The 25,180-nt window shown below is 53.7% G+C and overlaps 1 protein-coding gene across 5 annotated transcripts in view; it reads left to right on the top strand.

Moving 5' to 3' along the window:
• FAM178B (family with sequence similarity 178 member B) overlaps positions 1-24,940 on the top strand; it is a 115,535-nt gene extending 90,595 nt beyond the window's left edge. Inside the window, exons 14-18 of one of the 5 annotated variants that reach the window (XR_009248702.1) lie at positions 6,493-6,618; positions 8,057-8,119; positions 22,166-22,243; positions 22,781-23,676; positions 24,569-24,940. Coding sequence is in view for 3 of the 5 variants with exons in the window: in XM_058684332.1 (XP_058540315.1) it covers positions 6,493-6,618; positions 8,057-8,119; positions 22,166-22,243; positions 22,781-22,933; positions 24,569-24,598 (450 nt within the window). In the remaining 2 variants the exon portion in view is untranslated. The remainder of the gene's footprint in view (positions 1-6,492; positions 6,619-8,056; positions 8,120-22,165; positions 22,244-22,780; positions 23,677-24,568) is intronic. The other 4 variants (XM_058684332.1, XR_009248703.1, XM_058684333.1 and 1 more) reach the window with 4 other exon arrangements.
• The last annotated feature ends 240 nt before the right edge of the window (positions 24,941-25,180 follow it).

Genomic DNA, 25,180 nt, shown 5'->3' with positions numbered 1-25,180 from the left:
TATATTACTTTTTATATGTGGAAAAAAACAGTGAAGGTGAAAACAAACACTACACACTTAAAACTACTCACTCCTAGTGCCTCTCCCTTTCCAGTGTTAGGCATTCTTGGAACAGCAAGAGAAGCACAGCTTTGTCTTCTTTCCCCATTCCCCTTCTCTCCAGAAAGCTCTGACCACAGCCTCTGTACAGCTTGGGGCCCTGGGGATGGGGGCAGGCAGCATGGGTCACAGCCAGCCCAAGGATGGGAGTCTGAGCATGCTCTCTCCCTACCTCCTAGAAGCTCTGTGGGATCCCAGAATAGGCGCTGGGTACAGCCGAACCCTCTGGCTCAGCAACACAAGACGGGCAAGGCAGTCCCTGTGAAGGGCTGTGTGTCTCTATTCATAGAGGTGTACAAGGGAAGCCCGCGTAACCTTTTGCCCAGAGTGCTGAGAGAATGTTCCAGCACATCCTGGGGCAGCCTGGACAATATAGCTGAGTCTGCAATGCCATGATTGTAGGGCGGGAGCTCAGAAAGCTGACTGGTTGGGTTGGCTTTTCAGAGTGGGCTCGGCCTGGCTTCTGCCCCAGCTGCCCCCTTTGCCATAAATACTTTCCCCCTAGGACTTAGCATGGCTGGAACTTCTTGTCATGCCAGTTCCTGCTAAAACATCACCTCCACCTGGAAGCCCTTCCTGACCACCCAATCTGAAGTGCCCTGGCACCATCACCCTGTTTAAAATTTTATTTGTATTTGCCTGTTTTAAATTTTATTTATATTTACCTGTTTTTATTTGTATTTACCTTCTGACAGTGTCTTATTTATTTGTTCTGGGTCTGTGTTCACACACACACAGACCCCAACACCAGCTCCTTGAATGCAAGGACCAAATGCTTTCAGCTCACCACTTCCTGTTGGCGCCTGGCACACTTGTGGAGGTTCTCAAGGCACACTTATGGAGTGAACACGAGCCTGAGGTTGAGCTCCTGGAGTGTGCAAGAGGAAGTTCCCTTTCCCTGAAGACCTGGGGAGGGGTGGGTGGGCGAGTGGCCTGCACTGGGGTCACTTCACACAGGGAAAAGCCTGATGACAGAGCATCTCTGTGAAGGAGGAGGAACCAATCAGTGTCTCAGGGGTGCCAAGCGGTTAGGAGTAGGGGCAGGCAGAGATGCAGCAGGCAGACAAGACCCGAGTGGTCCCAGAGGGCTCTGGAGGGCAGTGGGGGGGGGGGTCACCAGGGCCCAAGGAAAACAGAGCACAGTGTCAGCAGAGCAGACGGGAAAGGCCAGAGCATCAAGATCAGGAAAGGCAAGATGGCTGTGGGTGGAGGGACATAGCCACCCCCCTGCAGTGTTTGAAAAGACCAGAAAGACAAAGGGTGGTTCAAGCATCAGAGTCAATTTAAGGCTTGGGCTTTGTTTTTGATGTGTTTTTTATTGGCTAGAGCCTGTGTGTGGGAGAGTGAGGAGAGCATGATGGGGACCAAAGAGCTGGGAGGGGAAGTGCTATGGATTATCTGGCCCGGGCAGGCCCTTCGAGGGAGGCAGTAAATGGCTCCTCAGGGCGGGGATGTACCCCCACACACCAGGGGAGAACTGGCCTGGGAGCCCCTAGCTGCTCGCCAGGGCCCACCAGGGACCAAGCCAGACTCAGCCCTGCCCAGCTCCAGGCCTTTCCAACCATACCAGTCACCCACATGCCCCCACCCCCCCCGTGTGCTATCTGTACAGGAGACCCTAGCTGAGCATCACCTCTGTGCCAGGCTCTGTGCCAGGCTCCACACCAGGAACCACCCTCAGAAGAGAGGGTGTGAGCAAGGTGGGCTGAGGGCACAGTGACTAAGTGTGCCTGAGGGCAGTGAAGTGGCTTCCAGAGAAGGTGTCCTGAGCCAGGTCTTAGAGGCTGAGTCAGTGCTTGTGTTCCAGAGAGGAGGGTCTGCAGGCAGGCACCAGCCTCCTGGCGGCTCAGCTCCAGGAGAGGAAGGACCAGCTGGGGCCTGCCCGAGGCCCTCCCCGTGTGTTTCCCCCATCTCTGCTGCAGGCCTGGGGTTGCCACGTGGGCCTCCCAGGTCTCCAGGCTGCAGGCACTCCCCTTTCCAGTCTGGCCTGTCAGACGGATCCTTGCCTTCAAAGGGCCACCTTGGCCCCACAGCCGCCCACATCAAACCCGCACACCCCCTTTCCCAACTTCTCCTCCATGTGGCCTGCCTGTGCTGCCTGTTTTTCTCTGCCCTCCTCGCAGGCCGACCCTGTGCTCTCTGCTTGCAGCTGTGTGCCCTGGCCCTCCTTCCTTTCCATCACACCCTAACCAAAACAGTGGTAGCTAACATGGTGCACAACCCTGGCCGCATCCCAGGTGCTGTTCTCAGAGCTTACCTCTCATAGGAGTCCCAAGCAGTAAGGGCTGTTACCATCAGATGTTTTTCACAGATGGGGAAACTGAGGCAGGTGTGGTTAGGAAACTTCTCTGGGTCATACAGCGGGAAAGCCTTGGAGCTAGGATTTGACTCCAGAGTCCTTGTTCTTGACTACTGCAGCACGCTGTCTCCACTTCTCCAGCCCCTTCCTCAGCTCTCATTGTGGTGACAAACCGGACCACACCTGCCACTTCATGCTGAAGATGCCCTGCTGGTCCCCTGAGCTTTATTCCTAAGTGGCAGATAGGAGGACAAGGGCTGTCCCTTCTACTTCCTTCATTGATGTATACATGTTTGATAAACCTTATCAGTAGATTGACTATGAAGGGGAATCTAAGGGTTGAGAATTGACTCCTCTAGGAGAGGATCTGGGGTGAATGCCTGGGCAGAGGCCTCTCAGGGCACTGCTGGGAAGGAGGAGCCCGTGACCCCTGGGTGGCTTGGCTCTCTGTCTCTGGCTGCAGTCTGAAGCCCTAGAAACAGGAGCTGAAGAACTGAATTGGAGGGATGGGACTTCTGTAGGTGGTCAGGATGTAACACCCCCAAAACTTGTATTTTCCAGGAGAGCCTCGAAGTCAGGCCTGCTGCCTGTTGTCCCTGCGAGTCCTGGGACTATCCCAGAAACAGCAGGGTTTTGTCCGCATTCACCAGTGTGCTCCAGACACTGCTCAGGGCACTGAAGATACAGCCCTGAACAGAACCTAGTCCCTCCCTTGTGAAACTCATGGTCCCGGGGGAGATGGACACAGGCATCAAGAAATAAGTAAATATTTGGCATACCAGATGGTGATAAGGGCTCTGGAGAAAAATAAAGCCAGATAAAGAGGAGAGGGAATGTTGAGAGATGGGGATATTTGTGCACAGAACTGAAGTCAAGCAGGTTTCTTGGGGAAGAGCATTCCACACAGGGAACAGCAAGTACAGAGGCCCTGGGGTAGGCAGAGTTCTCTTAGGTTGGAAGAAAAACAGAAACCATTGTGGCTGGAGCAAAGGATCAAGGACAGAGTAGTAGAAGTTGAGGTCAGACAGGTAAGTGGGGATTCAATCCACCAGAGCCTCGGGGCCATGGTAGAGGCTTTGACTTTGATGCTGAAGTGGAGAGCCATTGGAAGGTTTTGATAAGAGAAACAGAATCTGATTTATTAAATATGTTGAAAGGCTACTGCGTTGAGCATAGGTGATTGCAGTAATCCTGGTAAGAGATGATGGTGGTTTGGCCTGGGGAGATAGTGTTGTAGGTGGTGAGAAGTTGTAGGACTCTAGGTGTAATTCCCAGGTACAGCCAGTGGGATGCGAGATGTGAGAGAAAGGAGACCAGGAGGGCTCCAGGATCTAGACAACTGGCAGGTTGAGGAAGCCCTTTACCGAGATAGGCAAGACACAGGTAGAACAGGTTTGGGGCCAAGTCAGGAGTTTGCTGCTTATCCCAGGCCATCTCTTGCAACACAGTCAACCTCTTTTGTCAAACCACGTCTTCCACTTTGGGGTCTGGAAAACATGGGCTTTAAGTGGCCAAAATGGAGGAGGTGCACAACCTGCATCTCCTATGGAGAAGCTGGCTGCAGCCCCAACCTGCCCTTCACTCATTCGTTTGTTTAATGAATGCTAATGAAACACACACCAGGTGCCAGGTGCTGTGCTAGACTGTGGGGACACTGCAGTGAACAAAACCTGCCCTAGGAGGCATTACCTTCTGGGGGGGGGGGGGCAGGTAATAAACACAATAAACAAGTAAATTACGTAACGTGTTAGGAGGTGGTAAATGTGATCGGAATCGTAAGTAGTTCAGGGCGAGGGGATTGGCAGGTGTGGGTGGTGTAGGTGGCAGCATAGACAGGGAACTGGGGCTGCAAGGGAGACAGGGGCAGCTGTGTGTGTCTGGTCAGAAGGCCCAGTCAGAGCACAGGCTGCAGGGAGCAGCAGGGCCACCTGAGCCTCACAGACACTTAAGATCCTGGCCTTCTCCACGGGGCAGATAGAAGCACTGCTGGGGTCTGAGCACAGGAGTGACCAGCCATGTGGACAATTGCCTGGCTGGAACTCCTCTTCTCCTCCTGCCAGGCAGACTGACAAGACCAGTGGAGGCCCGCCTTCTTGGGTGATCATTTGCCTCTTGCCTGGAGGTGTCTGTCCTAACGGGCTGAGTGTTTGCAGAGACAGCTTCCAGCGGTGGGGGTGAGGTGGGGAGGCGCAATGTCAGGTCCCGGCCCTGCTGAGATGCACACGGTCCAAATATGCCCTTATCCCTGAGAGGGGTGTGGCTGCCAGAGCTGGAAACAAAAGAGAGTAAGCAATCAGAAGGCCACAGCTTGTGCGCTGAGCAGGGTGAAGCCATTTTCACGGAGAGGAAAACATAGGAGCCACGGAGCTGCAGTTGTGTGCCCTGCCCACCCCCAGCTTCTGTAGCAGGGAGGGCCCTGGGGTGAGGCTGCCTGCCTGAGGACTGCTTCTGGGGGCGTGGGCTGCAGAGCCTGGCCCCTGTGCTTGCACAGCTGTGATCCCAGAGCAGGCAGGGCCCTTTTGGAAACTATCCCTAGCCTTGCAAGGCCTGAGCAAGACAGCACAGCTCTGGTTTTGGTGAAGCTCCAGATGGTGCCTCTCTTTCGCCCAGAACCTTCTCTCTCTCTCTCTCTCTCTCTCTCTCTCTCTCTCCCTCCCTCTCCCTCCCTCCCTCTTTCTCTCTCTCTCTCTCTCTTCCCCCCTCTCTCTCTCTCCCTCTCTCTCTCTCTCTCTCTCTCTCTCTCTGCCTCCTCATCTCCCTTCCTAAAGGGATGTGACACTAGGCCAAGAAGGCCTGGCCCCCTTCCAGGAGCCAAGGCCTCGGGCCTGTCTCCTAGCCCTCAGCCCAGCTGCTCTTGTGGACTGTCTGAGCCTGTGCCCGGCTGAGGTGCTGAGCAGGTGTCTGCGGGTGAGTCAGGGGGAGGAAGCCAGGTGTGCCGGGCAAGGCTGGGCTAGAGCAGGGAACTGGGTGAGGGGCTCGGGCCTAAGTCCTTTTGGCCAGCCTACACTTGCTACATCTGAAAAGATGGTGCCTCTGTGAATTCCCCTGGCGTTGCTTCTTTGATCAGCAGCCCCCTTTCCCAGAGAGGCCAGGGCTCAGAAACTGCCTGCTGTTTGCCCTGGCCACAAGTTAGCTCCACGGCAGCTGGATGGTCCTTGCTAAGGCTGAGCCCAGGCTGCCCAAAGCAGGTGCAGGGCCTGGGCCGGGAGTGGCTTACTGCAGACACCTGGACTCTTGCAGGCCCTGTTCCTGGGAGGGGTGGGGGCACTCCCATTTGTTCAGAGAGGGAGGTGCAGTTTTCATGGGTGGTGGGATGGCTGGCAAATTAAGTGACATATCAAGCAAATGCAGCATGTGGACCTTGTGGGGAATCCCCACTCCAAAAGCCCAACTGGTGAGGACATCTTTGAGACAATCAGAGAAAACTGAACATGGTGTTAGCCCACATAAGGAATTCTTGGTAATTTTTTGTTGGGCAGGAGAACGATACTGTGACCATGCTGGGGAGAGAAATCCTTATCCTTTTAGGTTTAGAAGCTCTTTATGGGTAAAATGATACAATGTTTGGATTTGCTTTAAAATTCCCTGGAAGGAAAAGGGTGGGGGCGGAGAAACAAGGGCAGGCAGAATGATGTAGATCGAGCGCAGTCATTAGAGGGGGCGGCGGGAGGTACACAGCCTCTGCTCCTCCGTAAGCCTCTCCAATCCGCACAGCAAGTTCAGTGAAGAGAGAGACGCAAGAGAGGCCTGAGCAGCAGCTCAGGGTGGGAAGGATCTTGCCCTCTTTGCTGGCCTTGGTTCTTCCAGCCCCGAGTGCTTACTCCAGGGAAGTGGATCAAACACCAACCTACAGAGATCTTAGTGCGCTCCTTTAAGGGAAGGCTCAGCCTGTGTTAGGCACCATGTGCATGCATGGCCCTCCTGTGGTTGTCTCCATTTTGTCTGGCTCCAAGAGGCCACACAGCATGTCAGTAAGAGGTGGATCCAGGTCATGGAAGCTGGTGGTCTGGCTCCAGAGCCCACGCTCTGACCTGCTAGTGCCAGCCAAGTGTCCCAAGCACCCAATGTGTGACGGCCTCTCTTCTCCTCCCTAGCTGTCTTTGCTCAGCCAGCTTCTGAGCCTCATGAGGCCATCATCCCTCAGACAGTACCTGGGCTCTGAAACCTTGCCACCCTGCCAGGAGCAACAGCCAAAGACCAATGCTGAACTAGACCACAAGGTGAGCACCCAGCACCTGCCTACCTCAGCCCAGGCACCACACAGCCCGGTAATGAGGAAGGCAGGGCTGTCCACACTGCAAGCCTATACGGCCTTATTGCTGCCAGTCCTCCTAAAACCCCAAGGCCTTTAAAATTCTAGCAAGCGCCTCCCTCTGGTGAGAGGAGGTGCTCATCATCCCTGCATAGCCTGTAATTAGGGCCCTTGCCCGTGCCCCTCACAGAGGCTCAGTGGGGCGCTCCATGCACAGGCATTCTGGCCCTCTGGCCCTGCTCCTGGGTTTTGCTGCATTCTTTATAGTCCCATGTGCATTTGCTAGCACATGCATTTGCTAGCAGTGCATTTGTGGAGTGCCCTGTAGTCCTACAGCATAGTTTAAAGAGGATGCAAGGGCTGAAATAATGCTGGTGAGGAAAGCGGGGCTGGGAGGGAATGTCCAGATGTGACAGGCATTCTGTGTTCCTAGGGCAGAGCTGGGTACCTCCTCCCTGTTTTTCACTGTGGTTGCCCCTGAGGCTGAGTCCTTGGCCTTTCCCCAGTTCTTCCTAATTGACTTTCTAGACATTGTTCAGCTTTCCCAAAAGCCATGCATTGGTGGGAGTCTGGGGCAAAGAGGTACCCCAGAGTCTTCAGGTTGTGGTGTTTGGAATAATGAGGCCTGTGGACCGTTGGGGTGAATGTCAGGCAGGGACAGTGGTATAGGGGTATAGGGGCTTCAGAGTGGGAGCCCCAAGTCTGACTCTGGGAGGTGGGGAGAGTGGGGGTTGTGTGGATCTCAGTGAGCTCCCCTATCCTTGGGGCCTCGAGGATGAAGAGTAGAGATAGAGATCTTCCTAATTTAGGAAAGTGGTAATTCCAAAAGCTCACTCGGAGGTTGGATGTTGATGATCCAGAAGTCCACCCTTTGGGCATTGCTCTGCAAATCAGATAAATGAATTAATTTACTTAATGAACACAAATGAACCATTAAGAAGATATGATAATCCCAGGTGTATGCGCCTCTTCTGGAACATGTAGGTAAGGTTATCTTTTAGCTGTGCCTAATATTAGTGCATTTACGAGACTGCTGCCTGCCTCCCAGGAGAATGTGAGCTGTGTGTATGCCCTGTTCTCTTTCCCCATCTATTTCCTGAGAAATGTGCTGGTTGTGGAGACTGTGTTTGGATGTTCCAGGGCTTCTAGAAAGGAGGTGGGGTCAGCCCATAGGCGGGAAGGGTCTGTCTGAGCAGGACACAAATGGGCAGGACCCAGGCTGGGTTAGGGGAAGGAAAAAGGAGAGAGGAAGAAGAGGGAGTGGTAGCAGAAAAGAAAAGGCTTACATCTGATCTGCCCAGTGAGGAGTGTGTGCTTCAGACACTTTGGAGCCCACTCCTGTGACCTCACCCAGCAGAGTTGGGACTACCAAGCCAGAGGCTTCCACTTGGCTCCTTGCTTTTCAGAGCCCATCTGGCAGCAAATGTCTGTTCAACAACCAGAGAAGAAGAGGAGGAAGCGGGCTGAGGGTATCCTTTATTTTGAGTACTGTTCTCATGCATATAAAGGAAACTGTGTCCCCCTTGTCAGCTGCCATATTGGAAATGACCTGTTTTACCTGGAAACATGGAGGGGACAGTATGTCTCATCAGGGTGCCCCAAAAGGGTAGGGTTAGAGTGTTGGCCCAGCCCAGGGCAGTGAAGGGGGCACTGGGTCCAAGGGCAAGTGAAGGAGACACATGAGGCCAACGCAGGTCTCCAAGGCCTTTGCTGCAGCTTGAACCCACCTAGGATTGATCCCAGCCTGGAGCAGAGGAGGGAAAGGGCACTGGGCTGGGAAGGGGAGGAGGTGGGGCTGGTTTGGGGACGCGGGTCTGCACAGAAATGGGAAGAGTTCTGTCCTCCTGGGCAGGTGCCGTGCTGACCACGAGGGGCCTGGTGGGGCAGGTGCCAGGCTCCCACAGCCCAGCCCTACTCCCACCTTGGCCAACTGACTCCTCATTAGGCCCAAGCATGTTTCATCTTCAAAGGTGATCAGGCTACTCACCAGCCAAAAAGAGCAGTGGCGTCACCAGCCCTATTTTACAGGGAGTGGTGGTCTGTGCCTGGGCTGAGCCTTTCATCCCTAGAGCTCAAAGTCTTTGACTTCCTTCTGTCCAAGCACAGTGGGGAAACTAAGGCCAGAGTGAGCTTGGCCCCAGGCAACCTGACCTGGAGGAAAGGGCTTTCCTAACCCTTGGGGCTGCAGTGCTGAGCCCCATCCCCCCAGGCCTTGCTCACCCTGTCTGGAAGATTTCCTGTGAGAGGCTGGGGTGACTGCCCTCCTCCAGCCCTCCAGATAAACACTTCTGCCAGGCTCCCCTCCCCCTATTCTCCCCATCTCCTCCTTTGCAGCGGGAACGAAGGAGGGGGTAGGTGTTTGGCCCAGTCTCCTCCCTCTCCTAGGAAGCTCCCAGCCTTCTTCCCCTCCCTGCCCTCTCCTCCAGTGGCTGGCTGGGAGAGCTGCTGACTGGTGCCCCAGGGCTTGACTTTCTCTCCTCACTGATCCTGTGGCTTTGCAGTTGACCCTTTACTTGTTGGTCTCCCCAGCTAGACCATGAGCACAGCCAGGGCTTCTCGGCATGGCATATTTGGCACTAGATGAGTGAATGAATGAACGAATGAATGCAACATGAGTTCCTCTCCCCCTCCCTGAACTCTATTCTACCACCCCATTATGGCCATCCACCCTCCTGCCCTGCTTCTCAAAACCTCCCTCCCTCTGCATGCCCTCTGACCAGCCTCTGCTTGTCAGCCGCCTTGTCTCTTAAAGTCCTTGTTTCATTAAGGCCACAAGGGTTTATAGCCTGCACTTCTCTTGTTGGAGGTCCTTGACTTCAGAAGTGTTACCTGCTTATGAGAGAACCAATCAGGGCACATTGTTCGTAATTATAAGCTAGTGAGATTCCTGCCTGGGAAAGCTAACCACCAAGAACAACAAAAAGCAGCAACATGGTCCTGCTGCAACCCTTCAGGGAGGCTGGAGGGGAGGCCACGGAAGGGCTCCTGCCCTGGCTGTTTGTCCTAGCTGGGTCAGGGCACAAAGTGTCCTAGCAAATCATGGCAGAGCTTGTGTGGAATATAAGATTCTGAAAAAAAGGAAGAAAGGATTCTGCTTCCTAACAAGATGATTAGAACACTTCCAGCCTTTTAAAGTGCTCTTGATAAAGGGGTTGCTTGGCCCCTTGGTGGTTATTAGTGGCCCTGTGCTCACCTGGTTTGAGCGGGTCTCTCCCAGAGGAGAATAAACATCTAGGCCAGAGTGAGGCATGGGGGTCTGAGACAGCCCCTCAAGAGGCAGTGGCATTCAGATGAGAGAGGTGGAAAGGATGTTTTAATGCAGGAACCAGCTCCAGAGAGTTGGCCTCCCAGTGCCTCCATTTGGTCCTTGGATACCAGTTCAGTAAGAGACCAGCACCCCTCCCCCCACACCCCAGGCCCCTGTGGGTGAGGCTGTCCTTCTGACTGCTCTGCAGACAAACATGTGACTGGATGCAATTTGCTGCTGTCCCCTCAAAGTGACCCACTCAGCCTTCTAACCCAGAACCAGGAGTTTCCTTTTAGCTGACTTGCATGGACCATTTTGGTCCAGATTTTGTCTACTTGCATTCTGCCCAACCTCAGAATGTTGGCCTGTTCACGTTTATTGAGATTATTGATGTTTTGGTCTTGTTAGACCTGCCATTGTATGTTCTGTTTCTATTTACCATACTTTCTTGTTGTTTCTTGCTCTCCCCCCCCCCCCCCCTTCCTCCACCTCTCCCCTGGCCCTTTGCTATAGTGAAGGAATTTTTGTTGTTCCATTCTTCCCCTGGAGTTTTGGAAGGTCTACAGAACCAGAATCCTTATAGTGGGTAATAAGTTTTTCCCCAGTTTGGTTCAATTTGGGAACTTTGAGGAAGTTAACTGTCATTGTGTGAGAAGAAAACAGAGGTTCACAAAGAGGGAAGTCCCAGATTGGGGCTGCATTGAGGCACCAGAAACTGGGTTCCTTTCTCCTCGTCCTCCTGGGCATGTTCTCCATGGAGCCTGATGAGTGTCCTCGTGGGGCAGGCAGTGCAGGGCCCACTGAGGGCTCTGCATCTGTGATGGTCCCCATCTCCCCCAGGGGCTGGGGGGCAGCTGCAGGAGGCCCCACCACCCAAAGCAAGCCTGAGGACTTCAGGTGGCTCCAGTCAGCTTCCTCACCACGCACACCGCTTGCTGTCTGGCTCTGTGCTTGTGAGGCTTAGGGATGGTTTGTGTATTAGAGAAGGTGTGTGTGTAAAGAGTTGATTTTATGCGGGGGCGGGGGAGCGCTCCAAGCTGGAGTGATGCTCTGGGGTAAACAAACTCTGCTCTGCCCCCACAAACTCCTTTGAGCTCACTCCTGGGTCTCTGCACATCTTCTGCAGAGGGTGTGGGCCTGCCGTGTGTGTGTGTGTGTGTGTGTGTGTGTGTGTGTGTGTGTGTGTCTGGGTGCATACATGTATGTCTGTGTGCATGTGTGCATATGTGTTGTGTACATGTCTTTATATCTTTGTGGTGTACCCTCATGTTAGTAGAGTTGACAAACAAGTTTTACTGCTTTTGCTCCTGCTGCAAAGGCAGCTGGCCTGTCCCTGTGTTGGTAACCCTGCCAAGAGCAGCCTGAGTGACTGGGGTGTGGTTTGGGAGGTTGTGGGGAGTGAGCAGAAAGGGTGCCGCTAAGCCCTGGTGGCTCATACCCCCTCAGTCTTGGCTGGAGCACAGGCCCCTCACCCTGGGTCACCCAGAAGCACAGGTGGAACAGGAGCCTCCCCCTCTCCGCACACTCTCCGCCTTCTCACCTGCAAGAGCCCATCCTTATTTCCTGCCCCTTACCCTATACCTTACGGAGAGTCATACCCACAGGGCTGGAGACCTTGGTTAGGGCAAGATTAGATGGGTTGGGAAGAAACCAACTAGTTTTAAGAAACAGAAAATAGGACACCTGGGTGGCTTAGTCAGTTAAGCATCTGACTCTTGGTGTCTGCTTAGGTCATGATCTCACAGTTTATGAGTTCAAGCCCCATGTTGGGTTCTGCGCTGATAGTGAGGAGCCTTCTTGGGATTCTCTCTCTCCTTCTCTCTCTGCCCCTCCCCTGCTTGTGTGCATGCACACACACATGCACGCACACACACACTTTCTCTCTTTCTCTCTCTCAAAATAAATTAGTTAATTAAAAAAAAAAAAGACAGAAAACAAATATTCAGGAATCCTGAGTTCTTCCCTGCCAAGTCTGTGATTGGTTCCTCCTTACTTCCTCCAAAGTGAAGAACATCAAACATCTTTTGAAATAAACCTCAAAGAGATGGCCTCTGGGAAGCTGACCCAAAGGAGTGATCCAAGCATCAGTCCCAGGTCACACCCACCTAGGAGGCTGCTGTGCCTCTTCAGAACGGGTACTTCTGAGCATCTGAAGGCCACATGGGGCCCAGGCCCAAACCAGCTTTGTTTGGGTCCCAGGAACTCTGGCTTCTTTGCAAGTGTGTGAGCAGGGCTTGAAGCGACAGAGTTAAAACTGGGGGGAGGGCAGGCTTGGATTCTTCAGGCAGCTTCTGAACCTGCTCTTGCCCCAGGCCCAGTCCTCTTGCGACCCATGGGGGTCCCTCCCTCAGGCAGAGCCCTTACCCCATGCAAGGTGACTCATCTGCTTCTGGCCCAACACTACTCCTTCTCTTCATCTTTCAAGTCCTCAGAGTCCTCCTCAACAACCCTGTGATTGTCTTCCTCCCATTCTTACATAAGAAAAGGCAATCCTGAATGCCTCTCCCATCACATTCAGCCCCTCTGTCAGCAGACCCTACTTCATGCCTTCAGTTTTTCTCCTGCAAGTCAAACCACATCATTTGATTCCAGACAGGGGACATCTTTTCCAGAAATCCTGGGAAATGTGAGAGGTCAAGCCTCCCATTTTCTTTGCTCCTGCTGTTCCTTCTTCCTGGCAGTGCCTGACCTGTCTTCCCTGCCCTTGGATCCCCATGGTCATTGCAGTCTGTTCATTTGACCCATGGCCTGTTCACACGTTGCTTTACACAACTAAACAGAGTTGCCTGTGAGGATCGGTCCAGAGTCAATCTCAGCTGCGTCCCACTGCTCCCACTGAAATGGCTGCCCTAGCAGGTGCAGCCCTGTGGGAGGGACCCTTCCCACCTCATCTGCATCCAGCCCCACACACCGGCCTCTCCTCCTGGGCTGTACCTTCCAAGGAACATTGCCTTGTAAGTGCTGCACTGAGCAGCCTGGGCTCAGCTCCCACCAGGCAGCTAAGGGGGACGAGGAAAGATGTGTAAAGTCCCTCACTCACTTCCTCAGTTGGAATAGCAGTTTCCAGGCAGGCCATGGCCTTCTCAACTGCTCTTCTGCTCACTGCCTTTTTTGTCCCTTCTCCCATGCCTTTGCCAGGACTTTGTAGTTACAGAAACACAGACACACATCCTGGAAGGTCCTGGAACAGCTCATTGGGCTCAGCCGGACCAGGAGTTGAGCAGAGTCATGAAACCTCAGTGTTGTTCTCTACATCTCTCAGCTCTGCCCCTTTGGTGCATTCCAAGGCAGGCCTTCCCTGCTGACCCTGAGAAACTCCAGGCTTCTGTCCTTCCCTCAGCAGCCCTATCCAGGGGGAAAGAAATTCTGTCTAGAATCCCAGAGTTGAGTCTCAGTGGCTTGGATTGGGTCATGTGCTCATCTGTAAGCCAGTCATATAGCCAGGCATATAGTGATTGGCAGGCCTGGGTCACATGTCTTCCCCTGGAGTCAGGGCTGAAGTCATCACCATGGAGTATAGGGAATGGGAGACTGGGACACTCTGATAAAGGAGAGAGCAGGATCCTGAGTACCCCAAAACTTTAGATGCCCATGGCCTGGTCTGCAGCCATGGGCAATGGCCCTACTCTCCAGTATCCTTGACAAGTATAAGAATAGTGCTTTCTAGGTTCTTCCCATGTCAGCACACGAGGTGAGCTCACCACTTCAGTGAGTGAAAGAGAAAGATAAGAAAGAGAAGAAGCTTTTGAGGAAATGGCTTTTGAAGAGGCCAGTACTCTCTGCAGCCTCTCCAGCCCCTGAAAGATGCCCATGCCCGCACCCTGGATGGTTTCAGTGGCTCCCTCCAACACTGGCACCCACATACTGATGTGCATGCGCATGGCCAGCCCTAAATTCTCAAACGTTTGCACTGAGAATCTTGTCCCTCTCTGGGGAGTCAGCAGAGCTGGGTTTCCGGTCCACATCCCCCTGGGGTCAGGGTCTCTCATCCCAGCCGGAGGAGCAGGAAGAGCCAGCCAATCCCCACTTGTCATCTCCCCTACCCCCCACGGCCAGCAGGAAGCCAGAAAGGAAGGGTGGGCTGGGTGGGAGCACTCTAGCAAAGGTTTGCTTGCAGCCCCTTATTCCTCCCACCAGCAGACACAGGAATGGGTCAGATGCTCTGAGATAACCTCCCTGCAGCAGATCCATAGGAATTAAAAGCCCCTAGTCTTCCTGCTTTTGTCCCAACTCCATCTCTTTCCTACCCCAACTCCACTGTGCCAGGGCCTCCCATGTCCCTCCTTATCCTCAGTACCGGGAGCAGGGGCCAAGGCTGCTCAGGGTCCAGTTTGGGATAAAGCTTAAAAGAGAATCCTTCTATCTGTCTTGGGTTTAGGGTCTTGAGTCTCTGGGTCTTGAGTCTCTGACCCTGGGCAGAGAGAAGTATGAGTATTTTCTCTGAGCAGCCAGAAGTCCAGTTAAGGGGCCCATCTTCTGAGGAATCTGAGCAGATGGGCACATGCTGGGCCTCTGGGATCCTTCAGCAGTCTCCGTGGATACTGCCTGCCCATCCATCCAGCTGGAACCTGAGAGCAACTTTCCAGGCAGTGGCTATTCCCCACAGCTGAGCCAGAAGTCCGGTTCCTAGCCAAACTCTGCCAGCCTGTCTCCTGTCACCCTCAGTTGGCCTCATCTTTGCTCCACGTTTGGGCTCCACCCACCCCCGTGCCTACACCGGCACCTCCATTTACAGAACCAACTGTCTGGCCTTGTAAGCCCAGAGGGTAAGTGTGGCAGGAGCCCTGCCTTTTGCTTCTGCTCTCGGGCCTCTCAGCTCTGTGCCTTCAGAGACCCTTGGCAGCAAAGAGACCTTGTGGCACTGTCTCATTTCCTAATTAACAGTCATGCATCCTTGTCATTTCCTTCTTGCTAGGACTTATGACCCATGACCTGTCCTGGTCAGACTCTCTTCCAAACTCAGCTTTCCGTTGAGCACAGTCCTCTGCTTGCTGCTTTAGTGCCGGCCCCAAGCCGAGGTCAGGGAGTAACCTTGGAGCAGTAGCAGCATGAGCAAGGGGAATATGTCATGTGCTTTGCTTGTGGGCACAGGGAAGAAATAGCATCCTAGAGGTGATGGCAGGTGCTATACTCCAGGACCTGTCGCGATGGGGCTCACCTAGAAAAATGCATCCCCGGGGCGCCTGGGTGGCGCAGTCGGTTAAGCGTCCGACTTCAGCCAGGTCACGATCTCCCAGTCCATGAGTTCAAGCCCCGCGTCGGGCTCTGGGCTGATGGCTCGGAGCCTGGAGTCTGCTTCCGACTCTGTGTCTCCCTCTCTCTCTGCCCCTCCCCCGTTCATGCTATGTCTCTCTCTGTCCCAAAAATAAATAAAAAACGTTGAAAAAAAAAATTTAAAAAAAAAAAGAAAAATGCATCCCCTCTCATCTTGTGTTCTAGTGGACATACCAGCTGGACAAGGTTTGGCTCTCTCACCAGGCTAAGGCTCTTAGCCTGGGGCCTGCAAGTGGCCCTACCTCAGGATTAGTCATTACTAATTATTGTTGTTGTTTTTTGCCCATCCTGTGGTAAGGTACCTGGACCATGCCCTTGGGGCTCAAGCTTGGGCCCTGCTCCCTGTCTGGGGGTACAGCCTCGTCTTCTCCCTGTCCTTCCACTATCAGGCCTTTAGGCCCCTGCTGTGCAGTGCAAAGGGAGCCTGTTCTTTCTGAAAGGAGGTGTCTTCAGTGTTAAGTCCCCTTTATGGAAAACACACATAGAGCTTGTTCAGCCTTAGGGAGAGAGTACAGACATCTGCTTCAGACCTAACCCTTACTGGAGATAGTTATGCAGTCGGGGGACCTCTCCAAGCTCAGCTTCCACATCTGCTCAAAATGAGAACCATCAGGCCTCTCCGGGAGCCCTGCTGGGTCAGGGCACTGTGAAGTGGTGCTGTAGGTTTCAATTTAATTTCAAAAAGAAAAAAAGAAAAGAGAATTGGTGGAGGCCCAGCTCTAGCCTTGGGTCTGAATTGTGCCATGGCAGACCAGTGCTGCTTCAGTCTTTCCCAGACTAGCTTAGTTCTAGACCTTCATCATGTGTGGGTGCATCTGTCTCCAGCCGAGCAAAAGCCGTGAGTGGACCCACATGTGGCAATGACGGGACTGTGCAGAATTCTCCCCCTGGGGTCCATCGTCAGGCCCTCTGGACAGAGCTGAGAGCAGCCTAGGCAGGTTGTGGTTGAATGCAGGTCCTGTGAGCATAGAGAGGAGATAGCAAAGGAGGCTGCTCTGGGCTCCTGGCATCCCATGCAGGGAGCTGGTACCTGTAGGCATTCAGGGCCAGCTTCCTGAGCAGGAGCCCCTTGGCCCTAGCAGCCAGGCAGGGGAGGCCATGTCCTTTGGGTCAGTCTTGGTTTTCCTCAGCAGGTGTTCCTGAGTCGGCCTTTGTTCCCCACCGTCCCAACCCCAGCACCCCAGGCAGCTGCCCCAGAGCCTGGCTGGACCTGCTCCCACAGGATGCCAACCCGGCCTGGCAGCCCCCAGAGAGAGGGCTTGGTTTGGAGACTTGCCTAGGGTAAGCCTGGATCTTTGGTCATGACTGGAGGTGGAAGAAACCGTAATGTTCTGGCCAGAGCGAGTGGCTTCCTGGGAGATCCTCTGCCTCCTTTCTGCCCATTTTTTGTGTAAATAACCCAGGCCACAGCCTGCTCCTTGGCATTAGCTGGAGGGGAATTTTCTAAAGGATGGAATTCCTGGGAAATGTTCACCCTTTTTTCCTTTTGTCTTGTGACGAAAGTGCTACAAATGGAGACTTGGCTGGTGGTTCCCGGGGTCAAAACTAGCTGGACCAGATAAAGGAGAATTTGGCCTTCCCCTCCTCCTGGGAGGGTGACAGGCCCTATCCCTCATCCTTGTCCTCCTTCCCCAGGGGGAGGGCAGGGCCCGCCTTCAGGCTCTAGAGCCAGGAAGGAGGCATACTGCACAGCACAGAACTTCCCAGAAAAGTTGGCCCGCCTGACTCTGGAGAGAGACCCAGAAAATGAAAGCTAAAGGCCTCACTGGCAGGGGACAGTCTCGTCTTGTCCACATTGGGTTCAGGCACGTCCCACTCCTTACCCTCAGACTCTGCCTTTCCCCAACTTGCTGACTGAGGTTTCCCTAGGCTCCATTTTCCATAGGGACTTCCCAGCCTCCACTGACACCCAGTGGGGGAGGAGCTGTGCCACCTGAGCTGGTGAGGGCCCATTCTTCAGACCACATCCTGAAGGCTGGAGAAGCATAGCACCTCCCACCCCCACCCCAAGGAGTGTCTCTGCACTGCCCTTTAACCCTGAAGCCACACTGACTTCTACCCCCTCCAGACACACACACACACACACACACACACACACACACACACACACACACACTAAGGGACTTGGAAGTGCCTCAGGCTGAGGAAAGGGCCACCTTGCGTTTCCAGCTGTGGAGGAAATGGGAGAAGGCAGGGGGCCTTGGCGTCTCCGTGTACCAGCCCAGCTACTGCATGGCCCAGGCCCAACTTCCCTTCCCTGTGTCTTGAAAGGGAAGACAGCCCCATGTCTCCGTGGTGCCAGCCAGGACAGGAACAGGCTTGCTAAGTTCAGGAGCTGGCCACGGTGTGACTGGAGCAGGAAACGTAACTCCCACACCTGGCTGTTTACTCTGTGTCCTCCAGAGAATGGCCTGCCCTCCCCACCTCTGCTGGTGCCCAGGGCCTGCCTCTCAGAGGAAGGAGGCTCAGGTGCAGCCCCCTCCTAGCCACAGCCCCAGTTTCTGCTAATGTCTGCTCCTGGAACCTTCACAAAACGGAGCAAGGGAGAAGAGTCTGGGAAGGGTGGGGTTCAGAAGAAGCTATGCATGCTCTCAGTGCCACCTTTTTTCCTTTTCCCTTTTTCTAGATGAGCTCTTTTTGTCTCTTACCTCTCCTCAATGCCGGGGTCACGGCGGAGGTGGGGGGGTGTCTCAGGAAAGGGAGAGGACCAGATGGGCCGGATGCTTCCCATGCAGTATGAAACCTTTCTTTCCCAAAAGTACAACTATAAAAACTACTGTCTTTGTGGTGATTTCTGTGCACCCGTTGAATCACCTCCCCTTACGTTGGATCAAAGTCTTCCTTGAAGGGCCTCCCCTCAAGGGATCACCCCTAAGTGTAAGGAAGATATGCACTCAGCCCTCCTTGCAGCTAGTGGGCAAGGTTTTCTTCCTGATTTGGGAAATCAGCTTATAAAATGTGGTAAACAGGGTCCTATCTTCAGGACTACCATTTCCTTCTTGTTATTCGCCACCCCCCCCCCCCCAAACACACATTCAGAATAGTTTTCCTGGGATTTTCCCTCTAGATTCAATTATGGGAATCAGCCTAAGAATCAAGTTGTGAAACCCACACACACTTAGTCCCAAGCAGCTTTTTTCTCTCAGTAAATCCCCCACAGCACAGACTTTCCTCCAGGGCATTCCTCAGATCCTGGACCCACCCTCACCCCGCCTCCCTCCCAGAAGATAGATTCTTTGGGGGGGGGGGGGGAGAGGGGGAGCAAGATTGCCTGAAACCTCCAGGGACAGAGACTGGCCTCTGTACCAATTCCAGAGTGGCTCCAAGATCCCTTTTAGCCCAGGGCTTTGTACACAGCACAGGGGCCTCTGAAATGCAAAGATCACTCAGATAGGCGTCTTTCCCGGCCTTCCTCTGACCAACCCATGGCTCTGTGGCCCTTGGATATTTTCTTGGCAACTCCTACCACCTCTCACTAGCAGCTTGTTCAGTGCCCTCTCAAAGAGGGGCCCCCGTGCTAAGAGCACTGCTCTTTTTCAGGGTCATGTCTTTCTCCCTTGCCCCCACACCTACCCTAAATCCAATAGGCTCAATCAATAATAACTGGTATTGTCTTCTTTTTTTTTTTTTTTTTTTTTTTTAAATTTATTTATTTATTCTTGGGATAGAGAGAGACAGAGCATGAACGGGGGAGGGGCAGAGAGAGAGGGAGACACAGAATCGGAAACAGGCTCCAGGCTCCGAGCCATCAGCCCAGAGCCTGACGCGGGGCTCGAACTCACAGACCGCGAGATCGTGACCTGGCTGAAGTCGGACGCTTAACCGACTGCGCCACCCAGGCGCCCCTGGTATTGTCTTCTTTAAAATTAATTTTTAAAAACTTTAATTGTATTTGGCTTATCCGAATAAAGCACCCACATTGTAGAAAAATAACCCTAGAAAAGAAAAGATAAAGGGTGTCCTATGTGAGAAGTAAGGGAGATGATTCATTTTCAGAAATACCAAATAAAAGCTGTGCTGTCTGGTTAACAGTAGGTTTACAACCTATTGGAAATATGTACGAATCCCCCCCCCCCCCCCCCCCCCGGCTGCCGCCAACCCTCCAACAATGGAGTCTCAAACCCTTAGACACTTTCAGGTTATTCCCCTCTCCATTTTGCAGGCTTATTTTCATGGGCTTTGCAATGAACATGCTCCAGGGAACAAAGAGAAGAGGGACTGAAAGTCTCTGCATCACCTCAAGGAACATACATTTGTTCCAATCAGACTACTTTGTGCCTTACAGGAGCATAGGTGACATCCGGGTAAGGCTGTAACCTCTGTAGTACTCAGCCAATGAGCAACCAGGGGAGGGACTTGCACGCTAGGAGATGAATTGTCTGCTGTAACTGCCCCGAGTGTGCCTGTCCATCAAACACTTGCTCTTGCAAGAACGTTGATTAAAGCCTCACTTCACTGTGCTCCAAGTCTCCACATTCCTCTGTTCCTCTTTTGATTGGGTTGGTGGACTTATTTCTCACATCCTATAATCCTGTCAGAGAGAGCCACATTTTCACTCTAGTGAATTCCATCAAAACTGATTCTGGTGCCTCCTTCCCTGGTGGGGTTGGGGGCCATCTGTTCCCACAACCCAACCTCTCTGCTCAAGAGCCTCGAATGGCCTCCACTGCTCACTGTCTAGGCTGTCTGGGGCCAGCCCTGTCCTCAGGATGTTCCCTCCATCCCCCCTGCTGCAGCCCAGCCAGCCACCTGATGGTCAGTCCCCCAATGTGCCCTGCCTCTGTTTCTTGCATCAGCCCTAGGATCTGTCTGGTGTTGTAATCTTAGCCCAGCCACCACCCTTAACAGGGCCATCTTCACCTCAGATCCTGCTGTTCCTTTGAGGCCTGGCCTAGCTTAGTCACTTCCTCCCTGAAGCCTTCTGAGCTGCATATCACCCCCTCCCCCACCAAAAAAACCTAGAAGGACACTTTCTCCTTTTGGTCCATGGGGAAGCTAAGATTTAGTATTTGTTGACCAAATGATTGCCTTCCTGGAGTATCTTTTTCTTTTCTTTTTAATGTTTTTTATTTTTGAGAGAGAGAGAGAGAGAGAGAGAGAGAGAGTGGGGGGGGGGGAGGGGCAGAGAGAGAGGGAGATACAGAATGGAAAGCAGACTCCAGGCTCAGAGGTGTCAGCACAGAGGTCAACGCAGGGCTTGAGCCCACAGACCAGGAGATCATAACCTGAACCGAAGTCAGATGCTTAACCAACTGAGCCACCCGGGTGCCTCTGAAGTATCTTTTTCTAATGTCTAAGTGTTTGTGGCTGTGTCTTAGTCAAGGCACAGTGTCTGGCATACAGACTTGTGCCTGCTTTATGGGGGCAGTGGGGGCGGCCTGAGCTTTTTGCGAGGACTGAGGCGTTAGGGTTCTGAATGTTCTGAATGCTGTGGACCTTCTTAAGGCCAGGACAGGCTGGGGAAGGGGAGCTTGGGGGAAGGAGCAGCTTGCCAGCGAGCTAGCTCACTGACACGCCAGCCCAGCTGGGGGATTCGGGTACGGGCAGCTGCAGGACCTGACAGGAGCAGCTGGCTCAGAAACTGGATCTTGCCCAACCTGGGGCAGCACTGCCCGGAAGGCACACCGGCGCTCCCCTTGGCTTTCCCCACTGCGTCTTCTCCCTGCCTGCGGGGTGTGGTGTGGCCCAACCTGGCCAGACCGTGGGGTCACACCACCTGTGGGCCTCAGCTGTCACGCTGAAGAGCAGGCTGGCTCCAGGGTGGGGGTAGGTGGCTTCCCTTCTCAGGATTTTGCAGAGTAGTATTTGAGTTCAACAAGACGATACTCCATAGTATCAGGTCTGGTGCCCTCAAAAGTGGTTCTGGCTTCTGCCCTAAGGAGGCTACTGGGTCTGTGCAGAGTGGCCACTGCTGTTTCTGGGGCATCTCCAGATACTCTTAGAGAGGAGGACGGTATTGGCAGAGAAAGTGGGGGCACAGGGGAGGCTTGGGCTGGTTCTAAGCTCTAGCCCTGTTATCACCATGCTTAAACCCTGCTGGCTGTCTCTGGAGCTCGCCTCTCCCATCCCAGCTCAGCCTCAGAGCTAGTTATCGGCCACGGTCACAACGGTAGGGTTGTTTCCTGCCACCCTCCCTATCTTAGACATAGGAGTCTAAAGGGGACAAGGCAACAGGCACCTCTGAGTGGAGGAGGGGAGTGCCCACAGAGAGGAGTTCAGAGCACCAGGAGCAGGCTGTGTTTCAGGTCAGAAGCCACACCTGTCTTTGAGGGTCCTCCCTACGCCTCACTTGGTCTGCACAGCAGATGAACGTCCCATAAGTGAATGGGCAGCGACAGAGTCCAGGGGCATCCAGGAATCAAACCATTCCCTGATCTGATGGAATTGGCCTTTGTTCTGTTTGCACATCCCGCCTCCCAAGTGTCCAGGGGACAAGAGCAAGGATATGAGTTGGAGGATAAAGTGTGCAGATGCTAAACCAAAGCTGTCTCCCATTTGCCTCTCTTCTCTTCATTTGCCTCTTCAGGTCGACATGGTTTGACTGTCCAGACAGGGTTCCACGTCTGTCTGTGCAAGTGGTGTCCTGCCGAGGGACAGGCTGGACACCCAGGGGCCATGTCCTCACATAGAAATAGTGGCATCTGGCATGGGTGGGTGCCTCAGGGAACAGAGCAGGACCACAGATACCAGGCAGAGGTCAGAGTGGACAGGTCCCTAGCATGCTGGGCTCCCGGGACAGGGCTGCATGACCTTATGGGTTTCTAGATGGCAGAGATTAGATTTCTCCTTTTTCTGAATGAAGGGAAGATAGTCATTCATCAGAGGAAGAGTTCTGAGTGAGTGGGTCTATAGCCCTCCTTAGAGACACCTCCTTGGAAACTGTCGGTGGAAGCCCAATGGTGGGCTGAGTCCCTGTCCTTGGCCGCTGGGCCTGAGAACAAGGAGTCGGGAGGGGACGGAGTTAGGGAAGCCTGTCTCTCTCTGTTCTTCCCAGGTCTGCTACCTGTGCCACAGCCTTCTGACACTGGCCGGGGTGGTGGTCAGCTGCCAGGACATTACTCCAGACCAGTGGGTGAGTTATCCAAGAGGCTAAGGTGGAGGCCAGCCCACTGTCAGGAGCTGCAAAGAGTGGGAGGCTGAGAAAGAAGTGGGTCTAGGGGAGCCAGGTTCCTTCCTTCTCCCAGTGTCCCATGAGGCATTGCTAATGGATACTGACCCGAGCCCCCAGCAGCTGCCCTATTCCTCTCCTCCCTTTCCTACCCTACTTCTGGGCAGTCATTCAGATTTGTCCCTCTCGGAGTGTCTAGGTGGCTCAGTCAGTTGGGCATCTGGCTCTTGATATCTGCTCAGGTCTTGATCTCATGGTCATGATATCAAGCCCCGCATCAGGCTCCTTGCTGAGCATGGAAGCCTGCTTAGGATTCTTTTTCTCTCTCTGCCCCTCCCTCTACTCTCTCTTCCTCTCAAAAATAAGTAAATAAACATAAAACATATATTAAAAAAAAAAAATCTATCCCTCCCTTTCTCTGACTTCATTCTCCCTCCTTCCCTACTACGGATGGGCCTGGCCCATGCCACACCCTCCCCCATGAACACCCCACCCCTGCAGGGAGAGCTGCAGCTGCTGTGCATGCAGTTGGACCGCCACATCAACACCCATATCCGGGAGAGCCCCCACGCCATGCACCGGACCAGACTCAAGGACCTGGCGGCCCAGACCTACGTCCGCTGGCAGGAACTCCTGGCTCACTGCCAACCCCAGGTGGTGCCCCCTCAAGCCCCCCGCTTAGGAGGGGAAGGAAGTGGTCAGGTGGGCTGCCCAGAGCCAGCAGCATGCCAACCCCCACTGCAACTCCTGAGCTCCTGACTGGCAGATGGGTGGAGAAGGCATCATGGGGTGTGGAGCTGCCTTGGAGGACCTTCATCTTTCTTATCAAGAATCAAATGCCCTGGGGCGCCTGGGTGGCTCAGTCGGTTTAGCAGTTAAGCATGGGGACTCTTGATTTCGGCTCAGGTCAGATCTCCTTGGTTCTGAGCCCTGAGGCAGACTCTGAGCTGACATTGAGGAGGAGCCTGCTTGGGGTTCTCTCTCCCTGCCCTCTCTCTCTGCCATTCCCCACGTGTGTGTGTGTGTGTGTGTGTGTGTGTGTGTGTGTGTGTGTGTATGTACTCTTTCTCTCAAAAGAAATAAATAAACTTTAAAAAAAAAAAAAAGGATCAAATGCCCAGTGTGGGGGTATAGTGAGGGAGAAACAGAGAGCCCAATTCCTGGGCAAATGCAAAGAAAAACTTCACCCTAAAGAGGGTAGAGCCTGGGCCAGGAGTAGCAGTGAGCAGGGCCAGGAAGGGGCACCAGAGGACCCAACTGTCTACCCTCTTCCCACTTGTTCTGCAGGCCTGAGGCTGGCCTCCTACTCTGCTGAAAGGGACCCTCTCAGTCTGCCCTGGTCTCTCCAATTTCTGTAGCAACAACCTCCACACCCCTGATTTTCTCAAGTTCTCTAGGTAATAATAGTCATAGGTACTACTTACTGAACTAAGACTCTTTTCTCTATGAATCCAGATAACCCCATGAGACAGGTATTGTTATGATCCCATTTTACAGATGAGCAAGCTAACCAGAGTCACTGAGAGGTTAAATAGCTTGCCCCATCACACAGGCAGCAGGCAGCGTGTAAATGTCAGAACCAAGGCACAGATCCAGCCTGACTCCTGAGCCTGCAGACTTAAGCACAGCCCAACCCCTGCTCTGGCAGCCTCTCTTCTGGCCTCTGTCCCTCTGACAGGCAGCACCGGCTGGCTCAGGAACTCTTCCCTCCCCTAGCCCCCAGCCCTTGATGGAGACAGGCTGGGTCTGGTGAGAATCTCTCCACCCATCCTCCGAATGCTCCTGGGCTCCCAACTTGCCTGTGCTCTGACTTCTCTGTTTGTCCTTCCTCCTGTAACCTCTGACTTGGGTCTGACACATTGGCCACAGGCTGTGGCTTGGGTCTCAGATTTCACAAGTCTCTGAGAAAGCTGGAGAGCAAACCTCACCCTCAATCCCCAAGGAACTGGATCACACTAGTCTCTGGTGGGGAAAAGCATGTTTGTCATGAAAAGAAGAAGTGATTCGTGGCCTGGCAAAGTCAAGAGGCCGGCCCCACTTTCCTTTCACACTGCCCTGGGCCTTCGAGCCAGGAGTAGAGGGAACCCAGACAGAGCACTCATGTGCTGTGGTCAAGTGGCCTGTTGACCTACCGTGTTCTCCCCTGGACTGGGAGCCACAGGACTTTTGTAGTTCAGCACGTGACACGAGGAGCCTGCAGTGAATGTTGCTGCTGAAGAGTTGGAGCAGCAAGACGGTGGGCACCACCTGGGCCAGGGCCATCACACTCTGTTTTTCTCCTTGCCACAGGCCCAGTACTTCAGCCCCTGGAAAGACTAAAGGAGCAGGGCAGGGCCGGCCCTAGGCTCTTGGCTCTGGCAGGAAGCGAACAGGGCTCAGGGAACAGGAGGAAGCTAAGAACAACAGAGGCGAGAGGAGGACCAGTGTGGTGAAGCAAGAGCCTGCCTCCACACAGCCCCTGACCCCCACCAGGCAACGGATATGGCCTCTGCCTGCCTGGCCCACCCCTCCGCTCTCCTTCCCTCCCAGCCATCTCCTATGCCCCAAGGCCTTTGTCTCCACACTCCGGTTTCCCAGGGCCTCCTGGGCCCTCCCACCCTCCTTCCTCTCTCCGTCACTAATGTGAGCTTTCTTTGTGCACACTAAAGTCTTATTTCAGCATCGGTGGTTTAAAAGATTTCCTTCAATCCCTATCCTGAGGGCTCTTGCCCAGTGTCCAGTTTCCTGTCATCTCTGATTTGCTGTGCTGAGTTCCCACCTCGGACAGTCATGTGACTGGGTCTTCCTAGGCCCCGCCCCCTGCCCCAGAGGGGCTGTTTGTAAATCCTGAGGGAGGAGCAGTTATTCCTATGGCCCCAAGAGCTGTCAGAAACCCAGGGAGCAGGGATGGGTAACATTTTT

This window comes from Neofelis nebulosa, chromosome 9 (genome assembly GCF_028018385.1).
Source record: "Neofelis nebulosa isolate mNeoNeb1 chromosome 9, mNeoNeb1.pri, whole genome shotgun sequence".
In the NCBI taxonomy this organism is placed as follows: Eukaryota; Metazoa; Chordata; class Mammalia; order Carnivora; family Felidae; genus Neofelis; species Neofelis nebulosa.
Note: the sequence above shows the minus strand (reverse complement) of the source record. Positions and strands in the feature narration are given on the sequence as shown.